The sequence below is a fragment of the Atractosteus spatula genome, chromosome 11, assembly GCF_055471065.1.
Source record: "Atractosteus spatula isolate fAtrSpa1 chromosome 11, fAtrSpa1.hap1, whole genome shotgun sequence".
In the NCBI taxonomy this organism is placed as follows: Eukaryota; Metazoa; Chordata; class Actinopteri; order Semionotiformes; family Lepisosteidae; genus Atractosteus; species Atractosteus spatula.
The window spans coordinates 26244552-26268013 of NC_142716.1; the positions used below are offsets into that span (position 1 = coordinate 26244552).

General features: G+C 39.0%; 2 protein-coding genes across 2 annotated transcripts in view; both read left to right on the forward strand.

Moving 5' to 3' along the window:
* Positions 1 to 1913, forward strand: part of LOC148823740 (deoxyribonuclease-2-alpha-like) — a 39158-nt gene extending 37245 nt beyond the window's left edge. The window contains exon 8 of the mRNA XM_088928106.1: positions 1576 to 1913. Coding sequence (XP_088784232.1) covers positions 1576 to 1913 — 338 coding nt within the window. The remainder of the gene's footprint in view (positions 1 to 1575) is intronic.
* Positions 1914 to 14587: 12674 nt separating this feature from the next.
* Positions 14588 to 18346, forward strand: LOC148823741 (uncharacterized). Its single transcript, XM_088928107.1, has 4 exons — positions 14588 to 14851; positions 16513 to 16944; positions 17210 to 17276; positions 18255 to 18346. The coding sequence occupies exons 1-4, from the start codon at positions 14588 to 14590 to the stop codon at positions 18344 to 18346; spliced, it is 855 nt and encodes a 284-aa protein (XP_088784233.1).
* The last annotated feature ends 5116 nt before the right edge of the window (positions 18347 to 23462 follow it).

The following is a 23462-nucleotide window of genomic DNA, read 5'->3' on the forward strand; positions in this document are numbered from 1 at the left end:
GTTTTTTCCCAACTGATCGCTTCTTTAGAAACTATTCTCCAATTCAAAATACAGAAACAGTAGTGAACAACACAGTTGCCATGATCCATATACAATCTCTGTGCTTCATTATTGCAGTTTGTTCCTGGAGAAGTGAAAATGTCACATCAGTTATTTTTCTCATTTTAGATATTTGGAATCAATAGTTTGCTGGTTAACTAATTTTTTGCATGCCTCTACATTTTAAAATCACAAATGAATTATCACAGTTCCAGACCAGTACCAGCTTGGAATAGATGACGAAATGTACTTATTCCTTCAAAATATGTGCTATAACAGCCCCACAGTGATGCTAAGTGTCGGAGTTGGCATAAGTTGTACCAATGATGTTTCTTTCACTGACAACACTACAAGGTCATAGAGGTTGCAGTTATTGGACGCGTTTGAGATCGCTTGGATATCCCAAAGTGCCCAATCTTGTTGTGTTGGTGTTGGTATTCAGTGAATTATGTATCACTGCTGAAACTCGGTCAACAGTGTCTGATTTACTCTGAACAAGCACTTATTGAGCCTCTCAGAATCTGAATTTATTTAATTTTTACAAAGTCTAACTCTATTGTATGTTGGCCGTTTCTAGCCAGCAAGACCCACTTTCTCACAAAGATTTTGTTGGAACAATATCCAGTTTATTTTTAGTCAAAGCCTTTCCCAATTGAAGATGTATTTATATAAAAAAGCAGACTTCGTTTTGGTGAAACTTTCTCAATCTGCCACCTGGCAACTGAACTTTCCTACATGGTTCTGCGGTTACACTTTAGATTTAAGGTTTCATAGCATCGCTTTCTTTCAACAGAGATTTTATGGGATGTTAGTAAAGCATTCATTTATATTCAGTAGTAATTTAGGTTTAGGATTTGTGTCTGAGGTAGTTTGTAGGTGCTTTATTAACATTCTGTAAAGCCCAATTCTTGAGCAAATTGATTAATAGAATATTTCAATCTTTTATTCATACAACAATCTAAAACAAATGTTTTTCTCTTGGTATGTTGATTTAAACACAAGAAAGGATAAAAATATAACTTGTGTAGCTTCTTTAGATACCATTTAATACCTAAGAACACGAGAGGTTACATTTGGCCCATTTAGCTAATTTCTTAGTAGTTGATTCAAGGATCTCATCCTGCTGTTTCTTGAAAGGAACCAGGACTTAAATAACATGTGCAGTTTGTTCCATTAATCTCAACTAGTTTTGAAAAGAAATTGATTAATTGATCCAAGGATCTCATTCTGCTGTTACTTTAAAGGTTATTGGAAACGGTTGTCATATTTTATTTAAATACATTTAAAAAAATGTTATGTAGAAAAGGAACAATCCAGTAAGTTTTAAACACCGCCCTTCAAAAGCAATATGTCACACTTCACACTTGATCTACTGTATATTGGTGGTGTTGATTTAAAAAAGAACGTTCTGGGTAGCAGCCAGTACAGTACAGCATTCAGAGAGGGGGGGGAGAAATACACATTCACTTGTTCTTGGGTAGAAAGTGTGCCTGGGACAGATTCTAACATGGAACCTGTGACTCTGTTCCGTTTCAGATCTCTACTCGGGTTTGCTGGTTAACTATTTAGGAGACGACTTCTTTGCCAAAAGTTGGGGGAAGCTTCATCGGCCTCTGCTGCCGAATTGCTCCGTGGTGCACAAGGTGTACAACGTGACGACGATGCAGCTGCCAGAGGCCAGGCCTTTCGGCATCATGGTGGACCACTCCAAGTGGTGTGTGACGAAGGGCGGGGGTCCGCACTGGACCTGCATCGCGGACACGAACCGAGAGATCAGTCAAACGAGAAGAGGAGGCGGGGCTGTGTGCACAAGCAGGCCTGGAGTGTGGAAGGCCTTCCTCACAGTAGTTGACACATTTGAGGACTGCCAGTAACACGTGGCTGGCAGAAATAGACGAACAAGAAAGGGCTGCTTTTCAAAAGATACTGCATAGTTTTTCCAAGTCAAAGCAAATGGTGGTAAGTAATATGTAAGAAAACTCTGCAGTAGCTCAAGTAGGTAGTGCGTCAACACGCGTAGGCTGCAAAAGAGAAGAAAAGAAACGGGAACTGACACCTGAAGAAGACTCTACAGCTGAAATATTGTTTCTTTTCTTCTCTTTTCAGCATGGAATAAACCTTTACATGTTCCTAAACTATTCAGTACTGACCTTAATAGCAAAAGTAAAATGTATTTAGAAAGGATATGTATCATGAGGAAGTCATGCATCTAAAAAAACATTTTTTGAATGAAGTACTGAATATATCGGGGGGGAATATACGTGTGTATTAGCTTTCAACACTACACTTTTCTCAAAATATTGCAAATGCAAGTGATCTCCAGTGTCTTTTAAACATAATCAATAAGTTTGTTTTCACAGCAGTATTGTAATACATTAATAGTGTAATGCTGACAACACTTTACACAGAAACCACACAATGGATGAGTAATATATATATTTTTACTAGCTAAATCAATAACACCACAGACTACGTATTGCAAAACACAAGACAACCTATGCTTTTCAGAACAGGTGGATAAGGTTAAATAAAAACAATCACCACATCTTCATATACAGTACAGTTACTACATTATTGATCAACTTGAAGCATTGGATTATATGACTGTTTACTCTGTGGAGCTGTCCACTTCGACTGGCTTTGTAATAGGCCTGTACAGTTTAAAAGAGAGAGTTTATGTTCACATTTTTATAAAGAATAAGGTTACAGTGCCGTGCTGGTGTTTCAATCTGGTAAGAATATCTTAAGTCTATTAAACCTTACAGCATTCTTTAATGATTTACTGATTTTTAAGTCAAAGGCCATACACCTACCTGAAGTTAAAAAATATCTGAGGAACTTAAACCATTATCAAGCTAGCACTTGCAAAAGCAGGCATGTCTCTAATGTTGGGTAGGATTGAGTCTCCCCTTGCAGTCTTGATTTTCTGACCTGCTCAATGCCTATGACCTCACAGTGATGTCACTCACAGTCGTGTTCTTCTCCAGTGGGTGATCTCTCTTTTATAAGCTCAAAGCATGTCAAGCGGGGAAAGACTCTCTCTCATGAGTATGTCAGAGGAGTGTGTGCACATTTCCTCATCCTGTTTCAATTGTGTTATTTTAATCCGATAGGTAAATATTAACCCACATATAAGCCGTGCCCGGGAATGTAGACAGTGGAAACCGAAAAATGAACTTCACATGGCACAATTTACCATTCTTACCACTTAAAAAGAAGCTCTTAGTTTTTAAATAAATAAAGTAAAATGTAAAGGTGCTTTTTTTTCTGCACAAAACTGTCTTTCATAATGTAATATTATGCTGTGGATTAAAAACAAAAGATTCTTTAAAAAATCCCAAGTATAAGTTGTTATAATTAGATGCCATTGTATGCTATATTCGTTTATAGTAGTGCAGGTGGGTAGCTGCGTCAGCATGCGTAGTCTGTAAAGGAACAATGGGTTTATTCCATGCTGAAAAGAGAAGAGAGAAAACACAACGTTTCGGCTGTGAAGCCTTCTTCAGATGTGTCTCCACACACCTTAAGAAGACTTCACAGCCAAAACGTCATATTAGTTTATAGCCGTATCTTTAATTTGTAAAAAGCAGTTTTTGAGCAAAAAAAGATGTATTTCTAATATCACACTTAAAGAGGGAGTAGACACTCCACTGAAACAGATGCCCACAGCCACAATTTAACGGCAGCTGATTGTCGGAGCCACCTGAGAAGTGACAGAGAAAAGCCTAATTTTGCAGGGAAATGGTTGTTCTCTTTGAAAGATTCAATTGAATATATGGAATTAATATTCTGTTTGAATGTATCTCATGAATGCTGTTAAATGATAGTACCTATACAGTACTAACTACATGCTTCAAGACTAACATTGAGCAAATTAAATTCTAGAGGCTAAATACTGTATGCAGTACAGTGGTAAATATTGAATTGTTTTGGGAAATAAAAGACAAATTATATTTACAGTGACTACTGTTCAGGGGATAAAGTGAGTTCCTGAAGTGATTATCCAGAAATAACTAATTTATATACCATAAATATACAGTGTTGCCAAAGCAGGACAGTTTAGTCCAAAAACCTACTGTTCCCCCTAGTGGAAATATAGTGTTTGTACCGCTTTCCTTGTGCTACAAGAATATTTGCCAGTATCAAATGATCATAATGTATCTCTTCCAGGCTAAAATAAGCAACAGTAAACACTGGTATTTAACTGGAATATAGTAGCATAAAAAAGTGGTGCAGTGGTGCTGTCTCAGAGCACTGGGGCCATGAGTTCATCCTCATACCTGGGGTTTGTATGTTCTACATGTGTTTGCTTGGGTTGTCTTCAGGTAATTGGCTTTTGTGAAAATTGTCCCTGGTGTGAGTGTGCGCTGTGATGGACAGGTGTCCAGTTCAGGGTAAATCATGCCTCTGGCTCCCCTGCAACCCTGTAGTGGATAATGCAGTTAGAAAATGGATGGATTAAAACCTTCATTACCTTTATAGAATTCTTTCCTTTTAACATTATTTTACTACTGGAAACCACTGTAATTTTAAATCATATCCATTCAGCTATCAACTATTTTACCACAATATTACAGTACATTTTACCTTTTGTATATCCTTCTGAAACAGTGCTGCTGTGCATTCCATTGCAAAAAACGCTACACACATTCTGCTACCAGAAAGTTTCATTAAAACACTAAAGAAAACATACTCATTAAGTGCAATTTGAGACTTTACATCTCATTTAATATGGAGACCGTAAACTGACACTGACTCAATACATACAGTGAAAGTGGTTCAAGCTTTTAGAGACAACCTGTAAAATCTCACTGTCAGCCTCTGAGTCTGCAGATTGATTAAGACGCACAGTCTTTGGGGTGGGAATTCTTTCTTATTGGCTTATTTGCTGACAAGGGAGAGTTGACACATTCAAGAACACCATCCACAATTCAGAGGCAAGGTTATTAGATCTGCAGCAGGTGATTAAGAGACTCTTCTCCGGCTCCTCTTTTCATTGTACAGGGAGATGGCTGGGAGCAGCACTCTGATAATGGACACTGCCACCCACGCCACTATATTCTCCGCCATGTCATTCAGTTCTTCCGTTGTTATCTGTTTTAAAGCAACAGCATAAATGTAGGTTAACCACGGAGGACTAACATTGTCTTTTATTGCTATTAACAGAGTGTAAGCTGAGCATTAGACAGGATTCATCCATTCTCCCAGCAAACAGTGATAGGTTGATTTCTTTTTAAGGTCTTATTTTTGTTTTGACTTCACCTTGGAATATGTCATATTCTATTCTCATTTTTTCTACAGCCTATTCTGGACTTTTCTTTCGTTTGCTTTCCCTTCTTACCTCTCTCCCTCCTATTCCTTCTCTCTCCCAAAACCAAACCATTGTGCATTTTACTACACTGTATTACAATTAAAACACGAGATGAAAGGTTCTTATAAAATAGCTACAAATTATTTGTTTCTGGTACTAAATCTGGGTTTTGAAAATCATACTGCTTGGGGCACATTGCATTCTCTTCTTCTGACAAGATACCAAGGGTTTTGAGTCCCAGCTGGGTTTCTTCACAAGTCTTTTTCATAGGAACCCAATTCAAACAGATTACATACAGTAATTTCTAATTTTCTCGGGCAATGCAATAGATGCTGTTAATGGAATACAAGTACATTTTAAAAGACAACCTTAGATAATGTGACAATCAGTGCACTTCTTTTCAGTCCTTCAGATATCCCTTGTGGTGCCTCCGGGGGAAAGTTTATGTAAATGAGAGAAGTACTCACACCACACTTTTCTTTCCTGAGTTTCGTGGCGTTTCTTCCTCCAATTATCTTCCAAATCCAGTCCGTAATCCGCTCTCTTAATCCTGTTCCGATCCGAGTTACTAAAATCCGTAATAAAGCCAATCCGCGATGTATCCTTATCCACTATCCGCAATCCAAAAACCATAAACCTTTTCTCCTTTCAGTAGTCCGTTATTCATTAGTCCGATCTTTATCATAAACCTCTTTCCTCTCTCTTCCTCCAAACCGCATTCACCTGATCGGCTTCCGCCCTGTTCTTATATTCACTTATATTTCACTTCAATTTCGGTTCCTGATGCGGCTCAGCTGTGTCTCATTGTTTCTCAGGGTAGACCCTTTCCATATACCGGTCAGCTGATTCTTTTTGGCAGCCATTTTACTGAGGTCCATATCTAGTATTTTAAGTAGGTCATTCCGAAAATACCTGTTATGAATGACCCTTCCCCTGGTCATCTTACACCCTTTACTTGGCTGGCCTGTTGTGTGGGTGTTATATTCTATGATTTTCTCCTTGTTTTATTTATTACCTTGTCCAGTAGGTGGCAGAATTAGCACAGTAAGGAACTAGGCTTAAGGAGCAATATTTGTTTAATCAAGCTGACATCTTCCTCTAAAATATGTTTTTTTTTTTCGGTAGTGGTATGAAAAACACAACGTGAAAATATAGTAATGAAAATGAAAAGTCAAAGCTTGTGCAACCAGGTGATGAGCAGCTGGGCCCGGGAATCGGGAACAGCGCCTCGTGCAGGCTGGTAGACCCTCGCTACCAGCCTGCTGTACGCCTGACTTGTACGTATCTCTGGAAACTCTCCCATGGCTCTTTCTAATTTTTTAGGTAAGATCTGAAGTAATAAGGCTTTTTTAAAAGGTCTGTAAATTTATGTTTACTGATGTCATAGTTTCGGTTTAAGGTTTACGCGTTTATATTTGTTTTAAGAGTATCAAAAGTGTATTCGGGCTCTGCGGGTTATCAGAGACGAAATTGAACTTCGTTAGCTAACTGTGTGAAGTCGCTAGATGAAAACTGTCTGTGTGTTGTGAGTTAAGTTCTTAGTGAGTTGAGTTGTTATGTTGTGTCGCGTTTAAATGGTGTTATAGTAAACGTCTTAAACAGGGGAAAACAACATGTACGAGGGTAGGAGTCAGACTCTCGCTACCAGCCTGCTGTAAACCTGACTTGTACATATCTCTGGAAACCCTCCCATGTTTTTTTCTATTTTTGTAGAAAATAAACTTTAAAAAAGGAAACTGTGTGTGAGTTCCTCTTGCGCGCGCCGGTGAGTGCACACGATCAACGGTAAAGCTGCCAGAACTGAGAGGGCCCCGCTAGAGGTCACCACAGCCAGGCAGAATAGGGACTGTGACGTAAACTTGAGTATTGCATTATGGGAGTTGTAGTTCATAAAGCCAACGCTATGTCCGTGAGCAACTATAGCCAGTTCTAAAACCCGGCTCCCCTTAAGTGAGGATTACAATTGCATTCCAGGCTTTTCTATGGAAGCCTGTTTCCGCCAGGGAGTAAAAAAAACGCGCTATGGTATCTCAGAATTCCGACTTAGTAACTCAGAATTCCGACTTAGCAACTCAGAATTGCGACTTAGCAACTCAGAATTGCGACTTAGCAACTCAGAAAGTACCTCAGTTGGCAGGACCTGGGTTCGAGCCAATGCAGTGAGGCACAAACTAGGGTGGGAGCGGCGAGGGCACAAGCCCTAGAACCCGAATCCGTTACAATAACAAAAGGACAGACAATGAAATATGGGCTGTTTCGAAGTCGCAAATGTGAGATATAAAGTCAGAATTCTGAGTTACTTAGTCGGAGTTCTGAGTTACTAAGTCGGAATTCTGAGTTGCTAAGTCGCAATTCTGAGATACTAAGTCGGAATTCTGAGATACTGTCGGAATTCTGAGATACTAAGTCGCAATTCTGAGTTGCTAAGTCACAATTCTGAAATACTAAGTCGGAATTCTGAGTTACTAAGTCGCAATTCTTAGATACTGTCGGAATTCTGAGATACTAAGTCGCAATTCTGATTTGCCAAGTCGCAATTCTGAGATACTGTCGGAATTCTGAGTTACTAAGTCGCAATTCTGAGATACTAAATCGGAATTCTGAGATACCATAGCGCGTTTTTTTGACTCCCTGGCGGAAACGGGCTTCCATACTTTTCAACCATCTTTTCCTTTTCCAACATTTCCTAAAATATTGATTTTTTTAGTGCGTTTGATTGAAACAGTTCTTACATAAAAATAACACCATTTTTAAAAATCATTTAGAATAATATTTTAATAAACACGAAGGTGCATTCATCATTTATCATAATGCAGAAAGTTATCTTTTTAGAAATAAAATTGGTGAACGTGTTTGGGGGTCATTGAATTTGATTCCAGACGTGTGCACCTTATGTAGGGGGTTTGCGTCTTCTCCCTGCTTTCACATAATCTTCCTTTGGGTGATTCCCTCCATCTTCCATCTTCAACACATGCTTGTTCGGTTCACTGGAATGTCTACATCGCCCTGTGTGTTTGTGTATGTACCCTACAAGGGGACAAGTATACTACTAATGCCGAGTTACACCTCTGGTATTCTGGGATAGACTCCTGGTCAGCAAACCCTTAAACAGGAATAAGCAGCCTTCTGATAAAGGGTGGATAAAAGACAATTAATCAAATAGATCTTAATTTCACGACCTGTTGTTCACCAGACTGCAGAATAAACACAAGCAGGACTAACAGTTCCCAACAGACAGTCAAGTAATGAGAGAGACTACTGGAAATGAATCAGATGCCAGTTCTTCAAAGACAAAATATTATAGAAACGGAGTTCTCGTATCCTGCAGGTGATCAGACCAGCAATGTGATTGTCAGCAAGACTAGGCTAAAAACAAGCATGTGCTTATTTCATACATTCAGGGTATTAAAATAATAATAATAATAATAATTGCTTACACTTATATAGCGCTTTTCTGGACACTCCATTCAAAGCGCTTTACAGGTAATGGGGACTCCCCTCCACCACCACCAATGTGCAGCATCCACCTGGATGATGCGACGGCAGCCAAAGTGCACCAGAACACTCACCACACATCAGCTATCAGTGGGGAGGAGAGCAGAGTAATGAAGCCAATTCATAGATGGGGATTACTAGGAGGTCATGACTGGTAAGGGCCAATGGGAGATCCTACACCCCTACTCTTTTCAAGAAACGCCCTGGGATTTTTAATGACCACAGAGAGTCAGGACCTCGGTTTTATGTCTCATCCGAAGGACGGCGCCTGTTTACAGTATAGTGTCCCCGTCACTATACTGGGGCATTAGGACCCACATAGACTGCAGGGTGAGCGCCCCCTGCTGGCCCCACTAACACCTCTTCCAGCAGCAACCTTAGTTTTTGCCAGGAGGTCTCACAACCAGGTACTGACCAGGCTCACACCTGCTGAGCTTCAGTGGGTTGCCAGTTGTGAGTTGCAGAGTGATATGGCTGCTGGATAAAATGGATTGTATTCTCTTTTTTTACTAGGGATTTGAATTTGAAGGACTGTATCCACATCTTATTGCACCCAGCCTGACCGTGTGGCTCTGCAGATCAATCAGTGAACACACATTTAGTTAGCAAATTTGATCCCTCTGTCATCCACTGAGTCTTTTTCAGACGTTCCAAGCTTTGGCATTTGTATTATGTAATCTTGGTCACAAATCCGAATGCAGATTCTGTCCAAAAGAAAGGATAATCCTCTTGCAACTAAACAGATAAGCAGTATAATTGTTGATGACTGTAATTTTCTTTGCTCTCACACTGCAACAGAAATGAAGAAACTGACCTCTGGTAATTGCAGAGCCCTTCTCCACAGCATTGAATTGGATCAAGTGATTAGACAATGGATGGATAATATTCCATGTGTCATGCTGCTGTGACTGAAAATATTGAGGACAAGACCTGTATAACTATAAATGGCTGCAATACCATAATTGACCATAATTAAAATTGCATTTCTACACTTCTTTTCCATCCCAAAGGATCCCAAAGTCCATCACGCATTGTCCACCACTATACCAGCAGTTCCTTGGAGCTACAGATGAAAAGTGGTTGAAAAGTGAGAAATGTCTTCACCAATTGTTTTAAGGAAAAACTTTAGGAAGGCCAGATTAAGAATTCCAGAGTGAAATCTAGCTAGAATACAGAGGGGTTAACACACCTATTCTTATAAACAGGGATCTTAAATAACCAAGTATGAAATTTAAAGCACGGCATTGCTACGGTACAAATACCTTCAGCCAAACCGAAAACAACCAGAACACATCTCGAGGCTGAGGAGTTAGGAACCTCGTGAAATGGCCGTTCCGTTGTGACGTCATCCTACCGTCGCGCCCAGATTTGTTTTTAAAAAGTTTCTGTCGGTGCGTTTTCAATCCCTTTCTGCAGCTACACAGCTACAGATACCAGTTTACCAATTTAACAGCTTCTTCCTGCAGATTAGGTGCCGTTTTAGACATATCTAGAACAGACACATCAACCGCCAAAAAGCAAGACTGGGCAGAGAGAGGATGTTTTCATCCTTATTTCACCAGTGAAGCCCAACTGAAAGGAACTAGGACACAGCAGAGTGCAAGATTAGCATTATAAAACGCTTAGAAAAAAAGTGTTTTATAAGACTATAAAACCTACTGTATTTACAATATACTGTAGCGTTTACAGGTTCTTTTCAGAACAAAGGACCAGTGGAGACGTGATTAACAAACCAAGCGATAGCTTTATTCATTAACAACCACAAAACCAAACACAGGATATACATGCACATGAGGAGACTGACGGAACACGTACACATCTTTAGGGTGGTAATTACTTAACAACACGCTATACACTTATAAGTGTGGAGCCTCCCCCACGGCTCCTCCTCCCGGGCCCGGTAGGGGGCCAGGCGGCCTCGGTGCAGGACCACCACTCTCCCACCACTCTTCGCAACCGGACACGGTAGCAGACCTCGCCCACCACCCCGAGTACCTCAGCGGGCCCCTCCCACGACAGCGCCAGCTTAGGGCTGAGTCCCTGGGCTGGAAGGCAGGCCCCCTGCAGCGCAGGTCGTAGTGCCGCTTCTGCCGGACCCCCATCTGAGTCAGGTGGGTCCGTGCAAAGCTGTGCACCCGCCGCATCCGCTGCCGCAGGTCCCACTCGTAGTCCGGTCCAGCCGGCGGTGCCGACCCGTCTCCGGGCGGCGGGCCAAAGACCAGGTCCACCGGGGTTCGCATTTCCCGGCCCAGCATGAGCGAGGCCGGGGTGCACCCGGTGTATTCCTGGACCGCGGTCCGATACGCCCAGACCGCAAGGGGGAGGTGGCGGTCCCAGTCCCGTTGGTGCTGGGACACCAGGGTGGCCAGCTGGGTGGCGAGCGTCCGATTAAACCGCTCCACCAAACCGTCGCTCTGGGGATGCAGCGGGGTGGTCCGCGTCTTAGTGATCCCCAGGCGCTGGCACACTCTGGCGAAGACCTGGGACTCGAACTTACACCCCTGGTCACTGTGTAACTCCTCCGGCACCCCCAGCCTGGCAAACATCCCCTCCAGTAGTGCATCGGCCACCGTGGGGGCACTCTGGTCCGGGAGGGCGTAGGCCTCCGGCCACTTCGTAAAATAGTCCATGGCCACCAAGACGAGTACACTAAAGAGTACACTAAAAGTAACCGCAGAGAATATTCTGTTAAACGTTTCCCACCCATAAATGTGCCTGGGATGGTGATTGATTCTTATACAGATGACACAGAAGTCATGAATCGGGACACTCCCTATAGAGCCCTGACTGATGCTTCATCAAAACTTAAGGATCAACCTACTCCTACAGCAGAACAAGAAAATGAATTGACATGTAAAAGCAATCGAGTTCCCCGGTCCTGGGTTTGGAAGAAACCCTCTACTTCAAATGACATGGGACTGGGTGAACAAGAGTTCATGGAACTTCCTTGCAAAAGCAATGAGATAGAAGATTCATTTACAGATCAAAACAGCTTAAATGCTGCAGAACAAAAGAGAGGCTCAGAGAAAACAACACTTGACAATGTTGAGGAAGGAGACCAGCCAAGCCCTCTCATTTCACCAAAGCTTGACTTCTCAGCAGAACACATAGCATGTGCAGAGTCTGCAGTGTCTGACACTGAAATTGTTGCCATGGGTATTGTTGACATTATTATGGGCGAACTTGATGTAATGGAGGCCTCAGATACAAAAAGCAAGTCTAGAGTAAGCCAAAAGAAATCAGAGTGTGCAGCTGGTCTCGTCACTGAGAATATAGCATTTCAAACCCACTCCAATAATGTTAACTTGAACATTGAAAAGCTTTCAGCTGAAGAGGTGTCCTGTGCATCTCAAGTACCAGGAGCCACAGCAAAGCACAATCTCCCCCCACTGCAGACAAGGGTTTCAGAATAGCCTAAGGACCAAGTCAGGACCTCCACAGAGAGTTCTACAATGAGTCCTATTGAAAGGAAAGTGGAACAACTTGTCTCGAATGGATCTCTGCGTGTATTTTCAGAAGAACTTGTCAAAAATGTTTTCCATTTAATTTTGAAATCGGGAATTGCAGTACAATTCGGCACAGCTCACAAATCTAATTCAGATCCAACTTTAAAGAGCCATCTAGTTGTTCAGGATTTATCCCATCCAAAGTCCTCAGAGCTTTCTATGCAGTTGTTGTATTCATTTACTGAGAAATCAGTGAAAAAGCTGTTGAAGCAGTGCCTCAGTTTTCCCGATTCTCCAACTTTTGACGAAAATGAGAAAGATGTTTCACTTTTTCAAGATTGTGATACAAATCCGGAATTTAAGTCTTCCCAAAGGATTTCAGAGAAAGTGTCTCTGACTGCCAAGGATCACAGACCACAGAAAAGTACTGAACCATCAGTGCCCAGTTCACAGATGTACCATGATGCAATTAATCAGCTTTCCAGCTTGCTTGTAAAGTCTGTCATGGATGTTTTGTCTGCTGTGTGTGATTTATCAATGAAGCCTGAAGACAGTGAAAATCAAGGTAAGAAGGAAATCAAATCAAATCATTTAATAGTGTATTAACCTTTTAGTTGCTATGAAGTACAAGTTAAAAAATGTAGTGACTGCACTTTAACTTGTTTCTTGAATATACTGCGTTTCTATACTGTAAATTGGAACAATTACAGAAATGGACACTTAAAAATTGTGTTTATACACATAAGATTATTAAAATATAGCTCCCAATATATGTGTTATTTCAAAGATATGTGTAATATTGAGCAATTTCTCATAGAAAGATGTGAAAACAGAACTGAAACTATGAACGATAGAAAAAAATACAAATGTATTGATTGCTACAGTATATTGTAAGATGTTAACACAATATAAGTTGGGGGTAATTCTTGTGTTGTATTGTAAATATACAGTACCTTGATTTTCTATCTCTTGTATCTTTTAAAAGTTTTTGATGTATTTAGACTAAGATAGTGTAGGCCATGACTATGAATGAGAGAATGAGTGAATATAGCCATATATTCAGTAGCCATATATACAGTATCTGTGAATATGGCTGCTTGTTTGTATGTAGTTACCTGAGCTCCAAGATGTAATAGTTTTACAGGAACATGAAGCTTTATACTCAAATATTTTGTGATGCCTGTCATTCGTTACTTCTCAATATAATTTAGTTTTTGTTTCAATTCTACATACTTTCTGATATTTTGTTTTACTATCATTAAATGAAAAGCTCTTTGTTACCATAGGTAATATACCAGCAGCCAGGGTGACATCAGAAATTGAGAAGAGTTCTTCTGAGGAACTGAAAAGAGACTCCCACCTTGAAAACAGTTCTGAAATCAAACCACTCAGTGTCCCTGTAGAACCGTTGAATATTGAACCGGTTTCCTCAGTTGGGCTCCAGGAAAGTTCTATGGCTAAATCAACAGAATCACTTAATATGACTTTAGTGTGTACTGAGACTGTGGAAAACATCATAACACAGCTGCTATTACAGATATACCCTACTTTGATAAAAGAGGAAACTTCTACAGAAATCCCAGGGAAGATGTCTGTGTCTTTGCTGAGTCAGATAGCTGTGGACCTCTTTGACAGTGTGTTGCAGGACTTGTCCGAAAACCAGGAGATAACAGTTGTGAAACAGGATAATGATGTGTTTCATGAACCACACAAGATTCAGCAGGTTGCCAGCTCTGTTCACAATGAATTGCTGTGTCAAACTGGATCCCAACAAGTTCTACAGAAAGCTGTAGCCTCCAGAAATGAGACAGTGGTCAAAACCATAATCAGCTCTATGGTGACCAACATTTCCAAGCTGACACATTCAGCTTCCCGATGTTCATCCCTTTCACCAGAAACCAGTATTAGCAGAGAAGCAAGTGAGATCGTTGATGAGGTGATGGGTGATATTAGAATCACTAGTGAGCACAACAAAGAGGCAACACCCAGTGCTCAGTCTTCTGAAGTTTCTCTTGTTTCTTCTGAAATAGTACATGGAGTCACAAATAATCTGCTAAAGGAAATTCAGCTAAACTGTTCCAGCCCTGAGTCCAGTACTCCTCAAGCTGCCATTGATATGGAAACCCGGAGCACTGAGCAGCTCATGTGTACCAAAACGGACCAGTTAGAACCTTCACCTGTTATTGGTCGAACAGTCAGAAGTAAAAAACTGCAGTCTTCTATGACAAAGTCTCCAAAAGGCTTTTCTCCAACAGTCCCAAGTGGTTTTGAAAACAGTTTCCAGCCAGAAGACACTATGGATAAGCCCTGCTCATCACGTTCCCTAGGAGAAGCTGTTGGTGTGACACCTTGTTCTAATAAGAAAAAAGATTGCTTAGCTTCTGAGACCCCAGACAAGCCTGGAGATTATCTGGTTCAAAGAGTCCAGGATGTAGAAGGAGTACAGCAGTGTAAGGCATCAGGGAAGACAGTTAAGAAGACTAAGAAGAGCTCCTCGAGGCCAGACTGTATGAAAACACAACCTCTGGAGTCCTCTTCGCATGATGTGAAGGTTGATGAGGTGATGAGTGATATTAGAATCACTAGTGAGCACAACAAAGAGGCAACACCCAGTGCTCAGTCTTCTGAAATTTCTCTTGTTTCTTCTGAGATAGTACATGGAGTCACAGATAATCTGCTAAAGGAAATTCAGCTAAACTGTTCCAGCCCTGAGTCCAGTACTCCTCAAGCTGCCATTGATATGGAAACCCGGAGCACTGAGCAGCTCATGTGCACCAAAACGAACCAGTTAGAACCTTCACCTGTTATTGGTCGAATAGATGTATTGAAAGATATCATTGCAAAACTGCTTTTGAAAATTCGCCCTGGATTCCCCAAACCAGAAGATTATTCTGGGGAATTGGAAGAGCTGTCTGAGTCTCAGGTCAGGGACCTGGCACTGAAACTCACCAAAGATGCGCTGAAGGAATTGTCAAAGGTTTCCACTCTAACCATCAGTGAACCAAAGGCTGAAGGACATTTTCCATCACAGCAAGCCATCAAGAAAACTGTTAGCTCTGTTTACAGCAAACTGATGGAATCCAATGGCAACAAGAAAGTGTTACAAGTAGGAATTGCCTCAGAGAATCCAGAAATGATCAAGGAAATGGCCTGTTGTGTGGCTAAAGAAACTATTGCAATTCATGGTTTACGAAGCGGGTGTTCAATTCCATCTTCACAATCTCTCATTTCTCAGAAAACCAGTGAGTCCACACAGGACAAAATTGTGGACACAAATGTAACTACAGTCAGAAGTAAAAAACTACAGTCTTCTATGAAAAAGTCTCCAAAGGGCTTTTCTCCAACAGTCCAAAGTGTTTTTGAAAACAGTTTCCAGCCAGAAGACACTATGGATAAGCCCTGCTCATCGCGTTCCCTAGGAGAAGCTGTTGGTGTGACACCTTGTTCTAATAAGAAAAAAGGTTGCTCTGCTTCTGAGACCCCAGAGAAGCCTGGAGATTATTTGGCTCAAAGAGTCCAGGATCAAGAAGTAGTACAGCAGTGTAAGGTTTCAGGGAACAAAGTTAAGAAGACTAGGAAGAGCTCCTCGAGGCCAGACAGTATGAAAACACGACTTCTGGAGTCCTCTTCGCATGATGTGGTTGATGAGGTATGACCAACAGTTCCAAACCTGTAAAAATTTCTCTTACCAAAGTAGGATGGACCTGTTCTGTACCTAATTAACAGACATTTGTGTAGAAAGTACTGGAAGATGGAACTCATTTTGTAAATATGATTATAGTTATGTTGTGCATTTTCCTTTACAATGCAATAAAACTACAAATCCAGATTTGTTTTCCCTAATATTGTATAACATCTCAGAAATATCCCTATTGTCAGTTCATAGCGTACGTACAGTACCAAACTCACCTGTCTGTGGATTTCAGCTTTATCACTTTCTTATTAAATTAGTACAAAAGCAATCAGGTGAGTTATTGCTGTTATAGAGAGACTTGCTCACAGTATTGTCTACATTTCCAAACTGATGTCTGATTATTTTAAACTGATTATTTTATATTTCATTGTTTGCCTTTATTCTAGTGTTAACGTCAGTGCTAAAATCATATACACACCCCATAATCCTTATCTTTTTTTCCGTAAGAGAAGTGTTACTTGTTTTGATTTACTTCTAAAACTGAAACAACAATCACTGAACTGTAACTTTTTGTTTTTTTGTGACAGGAGTTGCCTGGACACTCATCTTGGTATGTGTACAATCCCAGCCTTAATAAGGACAAAAATGTCAGTCCAGCCCAAAGCAAGAGTGGTCTGCGCATTGACATAGCAAAACATTACATGACCCCAATGCAACTGACCAAAACGTCTGAGAGCGAAGGGCTTCTCTCGCTCAGCAACATCCCCTTTGCAGTTAATACGCCGGATGAAGATGTGAATGTGAGCCAGAAAGTCAAGAAACATCCTTTGAAAAAGTTTGGCTCCATGATAAAGCATAAGATCATGGGTAATAGGTCAAAAGACTTCAGAATTCAGAATGAAACAAATCCATCTTTGGAAAACTTAAGAGCCCAGGGAACATCCAGTGGACGTGGGAGCTGTGAAAGCTTTGGACCTTTTAAAGTGCCTGATGAGTACAACAAGCCTCAAAAACACAAGGTATGGATTAGTTACCCAAACTTTAATTATTAATTAATTTGGGCATTATTGTATTTTTAATATTAGCACTACAGAAATTATTGGAATAGAATGACATTTCTATTAATTGCAATCAACAAGAATAGCAACTGCTATGGTGGCCAATGCTGAATATTCTGTATGAATAATGACTACAAATTTATCAAGATCAATACAGTACGTAACAGTTCAATTATAATACCTGTGGAAGAAATATTCCTTAATTGTTTTCTTTGTGTGCTCATAGTTCTTCAAAAAAGAAGTTTTTAGTTTGGACAGATTCAGTAGGAACAAGCCTCAGAACACTCCAGATGGTGAGTATTTAGTTTGTGACTGTGATTTTATTTTGTGTAGCACATTAGTGACCAGTGTGGTTCAGAATTAGACATTGGATGGAATTTATGTAGAATGGGGGAATTCATCCTAAATTTAGAATCCTTTAATAACAAACTGATTTTTACACAAATTGGCCTTAGTCTTCTGCAAATGTCACTTTTTATTGACACTGCTACCTCCATGGGAATGGTGAGGCAGAACTCTAAACTCCACTCTGATCTAGTGGTTAACTGTGCAGCTCTACTCTTACCTGATCTCTCTTCTTCTAAATAGTCCATTGTCCAGTGCATCAATCTTTGGCAGTGCTCTTCAACAGTACTCTGTTTTCTCCATTTTCAGTGCCCTACCTCATTCCCTTCTACAGTATCTCTCGGTATAGTAAATATGACTAAATGTGACTTATATGACAAGATATAAGCTAATACGTCTTACTTCTTTTACAAGTAAAGTTATGAAAACCACTTTAGAACTAAACAACAGGATCGCTCATATGAAGACCCTAGCAGTAGTCAATATGGTTTTAGAAAAGGTCATTCTTCCTTTACCAACTTGTTAAAATTCTTCAAACAAGTCACAGCAGTAAACACGCAGAACGTACAAAATGATATGATTAGATTTTAAAGATGCTTTTGATAGTGTTCTTCTTAAATTAAAGGCAATAGGCATTTAGGGAAATTCATGTATTGAACTGGTTAAGGGACAGGTAATAGTACAGATCAGGGGTGAATAGTCCAATAGAAGATAAGAGGAATTATAGTTATGAATGTGATTGAAATGACTGAAAAACAGTTGTCTAATAGCCAAATTACCACACACCTTTAATCAAATAGCTTCTTATTGAATAAACCTGACATTAAGATTCCGCTGGGAAGAACTGTATCCAAAGTCTATCTGACCCGCTGCCATGGAATAAAGAAACTCGAACAGTGACATGTCAAACCACTCTGTGTTTCCAGGGATCCCTGTAATTCCAAACTCCAGGAAGATGCCAAAAAAACCATCTTTGCTGTCGAAGATGTCGACCGCTTTATCCAGAGCCTTCCTGTAAGAATCAAAAAAGGAGTTCTAATGATGGGAACCTCATTTGCCTAGCTGATCTACTGTTTCTGAAATAAAAATAATTGCATTCATGTTTTTGTATAATGTTGTGTTATTCAAATAGGTGAGCACACTGCCACATCCATGACCAGACACTTTTCAACTAAATCACAAAATGGTTTGTTAGTTTTAATGTTGTCTGTAAATATCTTATTGGTGTACTACACCATTAAAAAAATAAAACAGTCTTAGCCTTCATAATTCTATTCATAGTTATAGCAAGTAACTATTCAAACTATTCAAAATCCTCAAAGCTACTGACCTACAGTAGTGCACTTCATAAGATTGAGTAGTGAAACACGAACTAGGGGAAACTATTTGAATTTTTTTTAAATATAAGAGGTTTAAATAATCTACCAAACAGGGAAATGCATATTTTTATTCAAAGGGTTTGGGGCCTGGAACAAACTACCCAACTATGATGTGGACGCCGATATCCTGATGTCCTTGAAGAAAGGGTTAGACGAGTTACGTGAATGACTTAGCCACTGAATTAGCTACTGAAAAACCAAGCAAGCCAGATGAACTATCAACGTTCTACTGTGCAACAACAAGTGCACCTAATGAACTTTTGTGTGATTGGCAAGTTGCAATGCCTCACTGCACAAGCTGTATTGCTGGTCAGAGGGCTTAAAACAAATTGACAACTTTTTGTGAAAGTACATAAGCTATAACTATAGTATTCTCATTCCAGAAAATGTTGCGTTTCTTTTTTCCATCTATACTGTATATATAGAACTAGGAACTTATGTACTCTGCGTCTTTGGTTTCCCTTCGGACCGCTTAGGGGAGCGAACGGTAAACGGACCGCGGTGAGCAACAAGTTTTTTTTTTTTGCTTTTCTTTTAAATTTTTTTAAATTTTTATTTATGCTTAACAAAAGAACAAACATTACAATACAAACAAGAGTACATATAACAATTCAAAACAAAAATAGCATCAGGGGTACATACTACTACATCAATTCAAGTTATGAAAAAAGATTAAACAAATTAAATAAAAATAATGTCCGCACCGCTTTCATATTTTTGCATTTCGAAATAGTCTGCAAATACCCCTTTACTTCCATTTTAAAATACTCAAACACAGGGTACCTCCCAGACCACTTCATTTTATGTATGTGATAACGTGCCAGTATAATAATTAAATTTATTACAAACGAAATTTTTCTATTGTTTTCACTGGGGCTGAAACTTAACATAATATCTTTTTCAACAAAACAAATATCAATATTGGTCTCTTTTTTAATATAATTCTGCAACTTAGTCCAGAACATTTTTACCCTGGGACATAACCAAAACAAATGCTGAATAGTTTCAGGGCTATTGTCACAAAAAACACATTTGTCATCTATATTAATTTTAAATCGTTGGGTAAGAAGAGTTTTAACTGGGTAAATTTGATTAATTATTTTGTATGAAACCTCCTTAATTTTACTGGTTATACAATATTTATTGGGCATCATCCAAATTTTTCTCCAATCAATGCGTTTTCCAAATGCAGAATTCCAATATATTGTAGTCGCAAGTAAATTATCATTTTTTAACAGGGATCTCAAAAATTGGTTATTACATCCACAATTCACAATATCCTTTCCTTGTAGTCTAACATGAGCTGTAAATTCTTCCAATGTTTCTAAAGGACTACTATTACAACTCCTTAAAAGAGTTCATATTTCCCCAGAAATCGCATTAATTACAGTAAAATACTGATCCAAAGTAATAGAAATATTGTATCTATTAACAAACTCGGTGTAACTATATATTTTACCATTAGCCTTGATTAATTGTTTAATCCAAATTATATCATTCTTGACCCAGTTTTCAAAAAATAAGGTTTTATTTCTAATTTTTATATATTTGTTGTTCCAGATAGTAAATCTATGTGGGGAAAAGTTATGTTTATACATAAGTGACCACGTCAGAAGTACTTGTTTATGAAAACTGGCAAGTTTCAAGGGGATTTTTCCTATGTCAAAGTTACACTTTAGTAAAAACTCTAGACCCCCTACTTCTTGAAATATCAGATTGGGGATTATATGCCATATACTTTGCTTATTTTCTAAATAGTTTTGTATCCATTTAATCTTAAAAATAGCATTAGATGTCCTAAAGTCTAAAGCATTTAAGCCCCCTTCTGCCTGTGGACGACAAATCATTTCTCTTTTAAGATAATGGGGTTTATTCCTCCAGATAAATTTGAAAAGTTTGGAGTCAATTTTCCTAATAGTTGCAGGTGGTACGTCCAGAACCAGTGAAGCATAAACTAATCTAGATAAACCCTCAGATTTAGACAAAAGTATTCGACCATTTAAAGAAAGGTCTCTTAACAACCATAAGTCAAGTTTTTTTTCAAATGAATGCATAATTGGAGAAAAGTTTAGATCATTTCTAATTTTTGGATTTTTGGAAATCTTCATACCTAGATATTTAACTACATCTTTTACAGGAATATTACATATAGATGAAACATCACAGTTCCCAAGAGCCATCAGTTCACATTTTTTTAAATTAAGAGAAAGACCAGAAACAGAGGAAAAAACATTTATACACTTAATTGCCTTCTCAATCTCTGCATGGTTTCTTAAAAATAGCGTTGTGTCATCAGCTAATTGGGAACACTTAATCTCTCTATCCTGTATTTGAATACCCTGAAACACATCTTGTTTTATATGAATAGCCATAACTTGTGTGACCAGCAGGAATAAGAATGGGCTTATGGGACATCCTTGTCGAATTCCCCTACCAATTCTAAATCTATGAGAAGTTCCATGAGCCAATTTAACAGAGCTGTTACCTTGATTGTACAAAGTTCTAATTACCTTTTGAAAATACTCACCAGTTTCTCCAGTTTTGAGAGTTTCAAAAATAAAAGAATGTTCAATTGTGTCAAAAGCCTTATAAAAGTCCACAAATAGAACAAAGCTATCCTGACTAATAAGTTCACCATAGTCTACAAGGTCCAACACCAAACGAATATTATTACATATATGTCTTCCTTTCATGAAACCCGACTGTGACTCATCAATAATTGAGTCAAGGCCTGTTTTCAGTCTCTCTGCAAAAACAGAAGCAGGAATCTTTCCATCATTATTAATCAAAGTGATAGGCCGCCAATTATCTATCAACAAATGATCTTTATCTGGTTTTGGAGTTATGGTTATTAAGCCCTGAGTCATCGAGGTTGGTAAGACTCCCTTGTCAATTGACTCCTTAAATACCAGAAGAAGAAATTCAGCCAAATCATCTCGAAAGGTCTTATAAAATCCAGTGGTAAGGCCATCATTACCAGGAGATTTGTTAACCTTGAGCTTATTAATAACTTTCTTAATTTCAAAGATGGATATCTCTTTATCACAGATGGCTTTAAACCCTTCGTCTATAGTTTTAAAGTCTTCTTTTAATGAGTTCAGAAAATCACACATTTTTTCTGTAGAACATGCCTTACTAGTATATAACTTACCATACAAATCTGATACATATCTTGAAATTTCTACAGGATTTTGAGTTTCACAGCCATCTATGTTAAGTTTACTAAGAGATGTATAATCTCCATTCTTTTTTTCCAAATTATAGAAGTATTTTGAGTTTTTTTCGCCTTCCTCCAACCATCGTCTCCTGGATCTAACAAAAGCTCCTTTTGCTTTTTCTATGTATAGTTCATCCAGTTCAGCTTGCAGTCCAATTAATTTACAAACATCTGTTTGATCAGTATTGCTGTCATCAGTAAGATCACAAATTGCCTTAATAACTTCCTCTTCCTTTATTTTATTAGAGCGGACAGCTTCTTTACTTCTTTTTATAGCAATCAATCTTATCTTATACTTCATAAATTCCCAGTTTTGGCTATATGAATTTGTTAATTGAGCTCGCCTCCAATATGTTTGTATAATTTCCTTCATTTCCATTTTAAAGCTGTCATTTTCCAAAATCATATTATTGAGTTTCCAATAAGTCTTAGGGACTTTAGAATCCTCATTGTTACTCAAGTTAACAGAAAGATAAATTGCTTTATGGTCAGATAGTACTGATGGTTCAATAGAAACCTTGTTAATCTGTCCTTCTAATGCATTTGAACTTAACCAAAAATCTATTCTTGATTGTTTAGATCTGTCCTTGTTACACCACGTGAACTCCTTTAGTCCTGGATGTTTACATCTCCATATATCACTAATTCCTAAGCCTTGACATAACCTGTGCAACTCCATATCAGGAGGGGGAGATCTAGCAGGTACAGGGTATCTATCCAACTTAACATCAAAGACTGTGTTAAAATCACCCCCTAAAATAATTTCAATATCCTGGAACTTGTCCTTCACCTTATTCACTTCTTCTTCAACTTCAAGAAACAAGTCTCTGCTATATTGTTCATTATTAAAAGCATATATATTCCCCAGCAAAAACATTTTCCCATTAAGAGCCACTACAAGAATTATCCATCTGCCCAAATGATGAACTCTACCACTAATAATTTTACCTTTAAATTTACCCTTTAATATTGCAACCCCCGCAGAATGATTACTACCAAATGATAACCAGACATCACTCCCCCATTGACTCTTCCAAAAATTCAAATCCGAAGAACAAGCGTGCGTCTCTTGTAAAAAATAAAAATCTGCATTAAACCTCTTGCAGTACAAAAAAAATAGCCTTTCGTTTTGTCAAATCACGAAAACCCCTGACGCCCTGCCCCCTGGTACAATGACCATCTGCGATCCATGAAGGCAGCCTCTCGCAAACTTGAGCGTAGGTGGCGTCTTTCCGGCCTACATGTACATTATCAGGTTTGGAGAGATTACTTATCTGAATATAAGGTTACTATAGAGTCTGCTAGATCCACCTACTTCTCTCACATCATTGAAAATCACCAAAACAATCCCAGACATCTTTTCTCCACCATCAACAGACTGCTCAAGCCAAACTGCCCCACCACATTACCTGCCTCATCACAACTTTGCAACACATTCTTACATTTCTTTAGTTCTAAGATTGACAACAGTATGTGTGCATTTGTTTTAACCACTTCCTTCACTGCTTTCATATCTGATCTTAAGTCTCTCACCTCCT